At 35.4% G+C, this 12027-nt stretch overlaps 1 protein-coding gene across 3 annotated transcripts in view; it reads left to right on the forward strand.

Moving 5' to 3' along the window:
* Window positions 1-2868: 2868 nt before the first annotated feature.
* The window catches only part of LOC134855671 (uncharacterized), a 32065-nt gene continuing 22906 nt past the window's right edge, over window positions 2869-12027 (forward strand). For 2 of the 3 annotated variants that reach the window (XR_010164531.1, XR_010164530.1), the window contains exon 1: window positions 2869-4202. Coding sequence is in view for 1 of the 3 variants with exons in the window: in XM_063872242.1 (XP_063728312.1) it covers window positions 4100-4202 (103 nt within the window). In the remaining 2 variants the exon portion in view is untranslated. The remainder of the gene's footprint in view (window positions 4203-12027) is intronic. The other variant, XM_063872242.1, reaches the window with a different exon arrangement.

The following is a 12027-nucleotide window of genomic DNA, read 5'->3' on the forward strand; positions in this document are numbered from 1 at the left end:
AAATGCTTATGATAAGTATTTTTTGCTCCAAAAAATTAAGATTTTGGTTACCAATAAGATCTTATTTAATTGTAAACGTGGGGGAATTCACAATATCTCCTGGCCGGTATTGCTCGCTGTTTCACCGCCGCAATATGTTCCCTTTGGCAACGAGGTCAGCGGGGCAACCGATTCCCAGTACTGTTCACGTTCCCAAAAGGGTTGATTTGGTGGTTGGCTGCTCTGTAGTGTACTTTGCTGCTCGCCCCGTGATTCGTGCTCTTCCGACTGTATCCCACCCGTCAATCAATAATCGATCGCAACAATAAATCCAATAATAAGAATGAATTAAGAAATGAATATAACCAAATACAGAGTAGCCTATAATTGGCTGAAATATAAATTAATCATTCAATTAAAGAAAGGGGTTCGCGATTACTATTATTTAAACCAACTGCCTCCTGCAGTTCAATTAACACCTTACTACTAACTAACGTTCTCCTCGAGAACTTCTTTCAATATCAATCGTTCAACAGCGATTCTGCTATCCTCTAGATAGCCTGACCATTATTCACTAACTAATCTAGATTCTTATTAACAAGTCTTCCAACTCGTTCTTACTTTACTTTGAGAATCAAGCAACTACCTTAGCTTGTAGCCCAAATTGTTCTCTAACTAACTGAGAACCAACTATTCGATTCGCTGGCAATAATTCTTCTGACTCCTACAGGCTCTCCGGTACCCTCCAATTCCTTATCTTTCTTTACACTTAGTTTTAGTTAAGTCACGTCATTCCCTATCAGTCCTGACATCCGCTTAAATCACTCGTTCGCACATGTTTTAAGATGATATCCCTCCACCTGTCAACTCTGCCACGTGCCAACTTCGGTTTCTTTTATCAATCTTTTCACGCTTATTAGACACCCGGTATGCGGTAGCTGTCACAATTTGACCAAGCAAACAAATGTCATACGATTCTAATCAACCAATTCCTGAACTCTGTCCACTTCAGCTTTCGAATTCAACTCAACCTCCAAACCATGCTATGTCTACTCAGTAATCCTCCCAAGGTCTTTATTTTAATTATCCCGTTAACGTTCCGACCTCCCAAGTGTAGTGGGAGGCCCTTTTCATGGGTAGCTAACCAATTCCAGGCATCCAAATTTTCTATCCGTACTCTAGTCCAATCCCGACCTTCTAGCTATCAGGGGAACGTAATTCGTCTATTAGGGGTCAAATCAAAAAGTCACCTCCGGAGAGCCAAGTAAATTTCCCGTCCGTTCATACTATTTAGGAAACTTAACTCTCATGCTATGCTTCTATTACTACCAATTTCCTCTGGGACTACTTTTCTTTTACACTGATTGGTACTCTCTTAATAGCGCATTCGCCAAGCTAAATTGACCCCATTTTTTACCAAGTCCACTTTGAATTAAATCCACTACTCCAAGGTTGCAATGTAAAAGCTATCTCTATCAGCTTCTGCTCTAGTTCCCGATATATAAGTTTTCCTCCAATTTTTAGCAAGGTGACCAATTCTCATTTCCAGGGATTGGGATGGGTAATACGCCTTTTTCCGGTGTTAATCCCGAGGTTTTCTATACATATTTAATCCTAAACGCCCACCGGGGTCAACTGGGGTCAAACTTCCATATTTGGGTTCAGAATCCCATGGGGGTCCTAACTACCAAGTTTCATTCATATCCCATTAATATTTCACAAGTTATACCATTTCTAAGGTCCATTATCACTTTCTCCGGGAAAAGGCTATTAACACCGGATGGAGTCACCGGAGGGTTTTCACTGGCTAGGGGTCTTTTTTTGGTGTCCGTTGTAGTATCTGATGCCGCCATAAAATCGATATTCCCTCGCTCATTATTTTGCGTAAATTGCCTATTTCAGGTTTAAGGGGTGGTTTTCTAAAGTGCTAATAACTTCCGGTTCAACGGCTGGATTTGGCTCAAATTACAACACAAGACGTATCTTGCCACTACCTAAGGTATCCCAAAGTTTTAGCTTCCTGCGTTCCTTGGAGGCCGAGAAACGACTTCCGGAAGTTGGGGGTGGGTTTGTTTACTTAGGGCATAAAACCGGAAGTGGGGGTCTTAGGGGTCTGGGGTTCCAAACTTGAGCTTCCCTTAACTAGGCCTCCAACATACTAGGATTTGAGTCTATTCCATTCGCTAGTTACCGAGATCTGATAGGGCCATTTACACTTCCGGAGACCGTTGTCACTTGCCCCCCCCCCCCAAGGGTCTGAGGGGTCCCGATTTTTGTATGCCCGAGTCAAATCATCTCTAGTATCGCTCCTCTGAATTTCATAACATTAAATGCTTTCTTATATTCGAATTTGGGTGGGGGGTTTCGCCGATTTTGTCAAATTTTGTTTTTCGGCATAGGAGGGACGATATCTTCGAAGATTGAACTATTTCGAACTTTACCCTTTGTTCGCTCTACTGCTTAACTTAATGACGAATCATTCTTACGCTCAGGTTACTATAGCATGTAATACAGTAGAATCACCAATTCTACATTAATTATAAACTGGAAAAATTATGGAAAAAAATGGGTAGTATCAATTTTGAAATTGTATGATAGGCATTTTCTCCCTTGAATGCTTGCATGGAATTGTTTGTTAAACCTTTTTTGTATGGAGTTGTATGATAAGCATTTTTTGTGTGGATGTCAACCCGGGTACACTTCATGCATGGGTTACATTGCGACAGCTTCAGATCATTAACGTCCAAAGCAAGTAATACAATAAAGTACCGATGTAAAAAACTTGTCATGAGACTTTAACCAAAGCCATTGATTAAATTTTCAAAAACTTTGAAGTTTTTTTTATCTTCAATGGTTTAAAAGCTTAGTTTTTTCTTTTTTTTCAGATTGAAAACATGGATTCTGACGATGACATTGTTGAAGTACAGCCGAAATATGCCACCTCTTCATTAAGTTCAGCAGCCAACATTAAGCCTCAAACGACATTCCAAATCATTTCAACACCAGGTGCAACATCTAGAAATCTAATCTCGGTTTCGAACGCCCAAGGAAATAACATCATATCATCAATTGTGGTTCCAAGTAGAAATATGCCACCAAATGTATCTGTTGCATCACCAAATTTATCGATTGCGTCATCTAGTGGAGCAGTTATATCATCTAATTCCTCGGTTATGCAATCAGGCATCTCTTTGTCGAACAATGTTTCATCATTGACTCCAGTGTCTGGAGCTGGTTTTCCACTGAAACTTAAACCAATCCCAATACCAATGACACTTTCGAATCCAGTACCAGTAATCGGACTCCCGGGATCATCGCAGGACTTGGTCACTGGGAACCCTGGAGCTCCTGGAACTAGTGGATACAAACAAGTAGCGTCCACAAACCAGTACCAAGGGATGTTCGGAAAGGAAATAAGAAGTTTAATGTATGGTTTGGGAGATAGTAAAACGCCTTATATAGAAAGTGTTGAGTTAGTCGAACAACTTGTGATCAAATTTGTAGTTGATTTGCTGAACAAATCACAAGACGTGAGTTCGAGACCGGGTAATAGAGTTGCAATTGAAGATATAGTGTTTGTGCTGAGGAAAGATCGGACAAAGTTTGCGCGTGTGAGGGAATTGTTGACGGTTAACGATGAATTGAAGAAAGCTAAAAAGGCCATCTCAGATTTGGATTCTGTTCCTGCTACCTAGTGTTACTCTATATTTTATTCGGTGGAACTGAGGTGTTGATTACTTATTACAGACTTTCAAAAATGACCATTGTCTTGTTTATTTTGATCACTATAATTTGGTTTAAGCGAAAAGTTGCTTAAAATATTGAAAGGGTACCGGAAAAGCTCATATTCGAAATGATTTAAACATGTTTTATTGTGACTGTTCATAGCTGATTTGCGTTAATTTAATTAATTGGTAAGAAAATCACAGCAGTGGACAATTGTAACCGACTTTAGCCAGCAATGAAAGTTGATCACGCCATGTGATATGCTGGTTTTCATTTTCGTGTTTAAAAATAGTTAAGAAGATCTGTACGTGTTAGCTCTTTCATTGGTAATCTGGTGTAATTTACTTAGTTTTTAATTTTGCTTCATTATTCTTTACACTTCTGCGACTCTGAAATGTCTCAGTTTTATATCTCAAGTGTTACCTCTTATCTTCCCATCTTTGTAGTAGTCTTATTGTCTACCTGGATTTCGAATATATCCTCACAAGATATGACAGGTTTGTAAAAAAATGTGTTTCTAATGTGAATGAATGTGTAGAATTTGAGCTGGTCTTTAGTAGCTTATAAACACTATGTCATTACTTATTGTTTATTTTTGTTCCGACCATTGAAAATGGGGAGGAACTTTGTTTTCAGGTGTTTTTTTTTGTTTTCCACGCAAAATCAGGTACCACAAATAATGATCGGACAGGGTTATGTGGTACGTCATATTAAAGTCCTTACAGTCGTGATTTGAACCTTATAAAAAATTTTTGAAAAAGTTTTCCCGGTGTTGAGACAAACCGGTTTGATGTTTTGATTTTTCGTCTTGTGTCGAGCGAATAAAGCGAGCGAGCAATCTTTCAATGGCTTAAAGCTAACAACGCTTAATTTAAAACGTAAAAACTTAGTTTTACTTGGATAACGTTAGTTTACTTTGAGTATTTTAATGCCATTTTGATGCAAAAGTTTCAATAATTCAAAAAAACTGCAAAAAAAAACGTGAATATTTTTTCGAAGATTTTAAAAAATTTATCCTTTTGTTTTTTCTAGTAATTTGTCTACAAAAATTGTTTTTATATTTGCGTATTTTAGTATGGCTGTCGAATATGCCTAATCCCCAGTTTTTCAGCTCCTTTAATTACACCACGCCTAAAAAAAGACAATAATTTGAAAAAACTATCATTGTTCTTGTTTATTATTGTTTTTTTGGTGACTGGACAAAGTATCTCATACCAGTCTATACCAGTCTTTTTTTGTTAAAAGGTGTAAATGATTCCTTTGTATACGAATGAATGTAAGCAGCTGTCCAATGTTTCCGATCTCCAATTTTGCTTATAAACTGTAGAAGAATTTATTACTCGAAAGGTAAGGTTTTACATTTGCACACATTTTGATTACCCTTGCTCAAAGCAAGAGTATTGCAATCGCGTAATAAACTTTTCCCGTACAGAAGTTGGTGTATAGGAATCATCTCCTGGACTCAATCATCTACTGGGCCTTTCTGTTGCAACAAACATATTTTGAGCATTTTTTAAATATCCGGTCTTATCTAAAATTTTGGTGCAATAGGTTTCGATTTATTTTATATCGACTTAGTGGCCATTTATTGCGTAGTTTGAGGGTGAATTTTTTTTTGCATGCGTATCTTCTCAGGGGAATTGGGACTTGAAATCTTTTCTTTGTTAATTTTTTTTGGGTTTCTGCTTAGTCATTTTCGGCTTTGTTACCGCTTGGTAACTATAAATTCAAACTCAATCCACCATCTGGCGCATATAGCGTAGAGCCAACACAATTGCTTGAGACGGCAAAGTATTGTGGTTTGAATCCGGCCGGGAACGTTTTTTTTATAAACTAGAGTTTGTGCTTTTTCGGACTATCGTTGTCTGCTTATTTTGTCGGCTTAGTTTTTGTAGCCCGACTTGTTTTTGAAGGTTCAGCTCTTTTCCAAGTTGCTGTAACACCCGTGATTGAGACGACAAATCCCAAGTGTTCGATTCCAGTCGAGACCTGTTTTTTGCGAACCGGAAATTTTCGGCTAATGTAGAATATTGTCTGTCTATTGTTGTCGGGTTAATTCTGCAGAAAAAATACGAAATTTTGCCTTGTTTCTGGGATCATAACATAGATCTAAGTTGTTAAAATGGATAGGGTAGGCAAAAGGTACGATAAGTACCCACTTGGAGCGTATCTGGCTATATTAGAATAAAAATTGCACGTAGTTCCTGCGCAAGAGCTCTGAAGATTCCGCGACCACTGGCCAAGTGGGTTAGGCACATGTCTCTCAACACGAGGGACATGCGTTCGAATCCCGTTTTGCAAATGCAACTTCAAAAACGGCTTATTTTATATAGCTTTTTATATGCTGCACTAGCTCGCTATACTCGCTCGAAGTAAAACTATAAATAAATTAAAAGGAAGCTCTTTTTTATTTTTAATCAATCGCTACCTACTGTAACGACTTAAATGCTACACGCTCTTTTTTTAATGATTTTTTTGTGATACCTAAATTTTGGAGGAAACAAGTAAGAAGATAATGAAAATCCACTTTTCTTAATCGGTCGGAACAAAATTAGCATGGGTTTAACAACAGGGTACTAGACGTTTTTTCCCGTAAATAACTTTGTTCAAAAGACTCATGTAAACTCATCTTTTATACGCCCCTGTTAGCAACATAGTTACTGCAACAGACAAATTTGGACATTTTAAACAGCATTTTATATATATTCTGCATTTTAAACATCCGTCTGGAACCTGATCTAAACTACATTTTATGATTGGATAAATTAAATGTTTTACCAATGTAAAGTATTTAATATTAACCAATCACGATCCATCTAACTAACAACCCACTTATTTGTAAGTGCTGAAGTTACTTGTAATTTCAGCACCAGAGAGATTTGAATTTAACTTAGAAATTAGTTGGACTCTCCCGAGCACTTCAGCAGCCGCAATAAACCAGTATACCCTAGATCTATTGAGCCTAGCAGAGACTAGTTAAACAACCTGAGACTAGATAGTATAAGAGTAAGATTAGGATCGGTATTAGACTAAGAAGTTGCACGAATCTATCCGGCCGAAAATAAGATAGCGTGACGAGCAGACGGTGTACCCTATCCGAAATTACTCTATGAGTTATACACTCCAGTCCTAACTCATCTGGTGCGACCATAAGTCTCGAACAAGACCTTACTAGATTAGAATTAACAAAAATTAGATTAGAAATTAGACAAAAACATTTACAAAATGTTATACGACAATAATTTAATTGAAATGTCTCTCCGACTCAATAGATCAGAGCCAATATTCCGAACCATAACAGAACTACCCGGAATTGGAAGAAGACCTCGAACCAAAGACGACATACGACAAAGTAGAAACTTGCCGTATAGTTATATGATAGTTCGGCAAAAGCCAGAACAAACTTTTATATTTCGAATACTACTTGCAATGAATTTAGATTTCCATTTGCAAACATAAAACCTTGAAGTTACTCTTCAAAATCATTTCAGGCGCTAAACAAAATTAATATTATACAATAACGATTGATAAAAAGATCTTAGATCGTTTTCCTAAAACTCTGCAGTATTATACAAAACATGTTTGAAAAATATTTATTGGAAAATAAAAATTAGTAGCATGACAATAAATGGTTAGTAATCATAAATCATCCTGTTGTTCCAGCTTCATCACCTAAAACATAACAGCAATCATCAACTCACTAACATCATAAAACACTGACTCTTTCCTTTACACAAATTTAAAACTTTATTAAAACTTAAAGTCACTTAATTCAAAATCAGATCATCAAGGCTTATCCTTGGATCTTAAATCATTTTCTACTTAATTAAATTTCAAACTTGATCATCAAGGCTTATCCTTGGATCAAACAGAACAACTTTGTTCTCCCCCACCCACTTAATTAGTGTCTAACGACCTCAAACGTCGATTCACTATCCAACCTTCTCTAAAAACCCAGGACTAATAGAAATTTTTAAACAAAACTAATCATTCAAATTAGGATAAATAGTGAAGAACTTCGGTTATTCATCCTTCACTTGACCCCCCCCTCTTACCAGACCCAGGATAAATCTTAGACTTAGTAAGTTTAAAATAGTATCTAACGAACTACTCGCGTTCTAATTATACCTGAACCTTGTGGATCGATTTACTATTCTCCAACCCTTGAACACAATCACTACCCCTAAGTAAGATTAAGTAAGTTAACACCTTAGCTTATACTAGTCACGAGAAAGTAAAAATCATTCTTCGGAATCGATATACTTTTCTCTCCAACCCTGAACAAATAGACCCAGGTTAAGCTAACCAAAAAATCGTAAGGACTAACAGTTTAAGTAATTAGAATTCACTTAACAACTTTTTGCATCCGTCATCCTAAACCTTATGTCATTTAAAAACCTAGGAAATAAACAAACAATCGTTTTACACAATTGTGAAATAGATAACAAAAAATACGATCTTGTAATCACACCTCATACACAAACAGTTGGATACATTCGCACAAAACGACAAACACTAAAGAGGAAAATAATAACTAAACAAAGACAAATAACACGAAAAAGATTTTCAAAAAATCGAAACGCATTTTCAGAATCAGAAACCAACAGTTTAGACGAACTTTACAAACTAAAAGAATCAATAGATAAAAATTGCCCACTTCACGATCAAATATATTTTTCTGACTCAGAAACAACTTCAAATTCATCACAAAGAGGAAAAAGAAGAATAAAAAAACAGTACAAACACAAACCAGTACATTTATACAATTGGAATCAACCAATTCGACACATTAATAATTACATATTAACAGTCATCGAACGGAAAAATGAGTTCAACACACACCCCAGGTGACGAAACTCCAGATGATGATGAAATCTTTCCTTTTATAGTAGATGCAGATACTGATAGAGGACAACACATATTTTGTCAAAATTTACTCGTAAATTTATTTGAACCCGGAATCAGTCCATGTAAAACAGAGTTCCCCGATGTAAAAATCAAAAGACAAATCATAGATCACTATCTAAAAGATATATGCAACATAACACAACAGTATGGAATCTACTCTATAGAATTCACTTCCCCAAACCATAATAATAGAACATATACTATTCAAACAGACGATCTTGATTTAGAATTTTCAAAAGTTTTTTCAGAATATATAAAAAGCATCCAATACCATAACTCACAAAGAGCAAACTCCATTTTCACCAATGAAGTTTTCGCAATAATATATAGTTATATTTCGATATTAGAAAATGAACTCCCATTAACAAATGTCTCACCGACAGAAACATCTAAACATTTAAGAGTACGACATGAAATCACACTACTCTCTAGTTATTTAAACATCATTAAAGAAAATTTCACGAAAGATGACGTTTCACAACATACCAAACACGATTTACAAAAAATTTTGGCATGGTTCATAATAGATTATTTCACACACAATATTGATTTAATTGCACAAGCAAGAAAAAATTTTAGACCCCAAAATTCAAACGATGATACCGCTATCACAGAACAATCAGATTATGTTTGGGACCCCGAATGGTCTCATCCCGCATTTATAAGCTTTCCACAATCAATTTCAAGTCAAGCAATAGGTACAATATCTTACATAAGAGATTATGTAAGAGTAATACCATTAACAATTGATGCAACACCATTAAACTATAATACATTTTTACCCGATACACAAAATAATAGTTTAAACTCTACAGTCATACACAACGAAAACCTCAATGGAACTAGGAATCTTACTCAACAAGATATACAGACACCATCACACTTCATAAATGAAGAAATTGTACACACAACAACTACACAACAAAGTATTTCACCAATACGCCCGAATTTAACAACACCAAGAAATACAAATCTTTCACAAACACAAGTAACCTTACAATCAACCGTTAAACCTTCGGTTGCTCCAAAATATTCACATATGGATTACCAAACATATAGACCCATGACAATACCATCAAAAACACGCAAAACATTCACTAGAAACAACTTTGCAGACCATAATTATAATTATACACATCCGTCAAAAACAAATTATCAACCACAAAGGAATTTTAATCAATATACAAAACCTCGAAACTGGGATAACCCAACGGCCCAATATAATTCCAAAAATTTTCAACCAAATCCTCCACAGGATCGCAGTGAAAATTACCCATTTTTTCAACAAAATAAAAACAAACAAACATCTTATCAAATGGATTATTTATCCTCAGATGATGATTTCTTACAACCAGATATATTTGCACCAAATACTCAAGAATATCGTAGACAAGGAATACAGAGAACACGTACAAATCATAGAAATTTTTCTCCACAACCAATAGATGCACAACATCAACAACCAATTCAACAACAAAATCTAATTAATACACAATCTTTTCAACCAATTCAACAACAAAATCCAATGACTGCACACTCGTATCAAGCATCACAAATGCAAAATGAGATACCACTCCCATATTATCTCCAACAACATGAAATAACAAGAAACCAACTTTCGAATTTTTCTCAAATGCCAAATGCAGCAGAATCATTACAAATGACAATGAATCCATACCTAATGGGTGGATCATCAATAACATCAAACAAACCTTTAATGGTTTTCACAGGAACAGACCCCGAATACTCTGTAGAAGATTATTTAAATGCAGTAACAGCAAACTTGATTTTAAACATTGGACCTGAACCAATTAATACGCCACTACATCAAAATTGGATACATCGACGCACAGCGTTAATACAAACAACCTTAGATGGCGCAGCCCAAAAATGGTTTTCAGTACTACCTCTAGAAATAAAATCAAACTGGAAAAGATTTACACAAGAATTTTCAAAAATGTTTGACTCCGAAAGAAACAAACAACAACAAAGAGTTTTATGTAATGAAATTCGCAGATTACCAAACGAAACCATCAAGCAAATAGCAGTACGAATCGAAACACTAGTTCGAAAAGCATATTCATTAAATACACATGACTATAAAAACACAAAGATGACAGAAATCTTAATGATGACCTTAACACCACAATTAAGGAAAATAGCAATAAAAAAGAGAGCATCCCATCCTTCTTCAATTCGAGAACCCGATTTAGATTTTAGAAAACTAGTAGACAAACTAGAACAAGCAGAAATCACGATGAAACTAGAAGAAACGGAAAATCTGAAATTACAATACGTTAACAAAATTGAAACGACTCCCACTAATATTAATAATATACAGGAATCAGAGACAGACCTCGTTGAAAAAATCACTGAAATACTCAATATTTACGAAAAGAACCCAAACTTTAAAGGCAAACCATCTTTCAAAAAATGGTGTAATTATTGCCGACGATACGGACATAGTATTTCCGAATGTAGACAAAAACAGCAAGATAGTCAAAATAAACCTCAAAAATACAAAGAACCAAATAAATCATTCTATCAATACATGAAAAAAGATCAAAATTTACCGAACAAAACAGTTCACAGCAACAACAGTTCAGGAAAACCACTCCCGAACAATACAAATTATACAAGAAATCAATCCCCATATAACTCAAGTTATAGAGGAAGATCACCAGAACGAAGAAACACGTATAATTCATCACAAAATCACTACAATAGACCAAATAGTCGAAATAACTACTCCAGATCAAATTCAAATACACAACGATTTGTTTCTAGATCTAATTCCCAATCAAGAAATAATTACTATCCAAACAATCAATCACGAAATTCATCATACAATAGGAATAGAAACTACTCCTATAATCGAAATAGAAGTTATTCAAACAACCGAAACCAGAATTATCCGAACAATCGATCAAGGAATAACTCATATAATAGATCGAACTATAACAGACCAAACAATAATTACCAAAACAGATCGCGAAATAATTCACAAAATCGACACCCAAGTTATAATAATCGTTATAGAAATTATTCCCAATCACCACACCGGAATAATAATAACTATAATAACTCTAATAATCGCCACAGAAGTAGTACACCTAAACATCAAAGACAAATCAATCAAGTACAATCTAACCCAGAAACAACATCAGACCCTCCAGGTATTGATGACACAGTAACTGATACGTTACAACTCAATCAAATAAACTGTACATCATCAGATTCAGAAAGTGATACTGAAAACACTCGTTCTATCAATATGATAAAAGTCGAAAATGACTATGAATCTGTCATATATGAACAACCCTTTCCATCACACATATATGAAAATCAATCAGAATTTCTTCAAAATTATTACACTACACCCATAAATTCCACACCAACAACGCAAGAAACAAA

Source organism: Symsagittifera roscoffensis, chromosome 10, assembly GCF_963678635.1.
Source record: "Symsagittifera roscoffensis chromosome 10, txSymRosc1.1, whole genome shotgun sequence".
Lineage (NCBI taxonomy): Eukaryota > Metazoa > Xenacoelomorpha > Acoela > Convolutidae > Symsagittifera > Symsagittifera roscoffensis.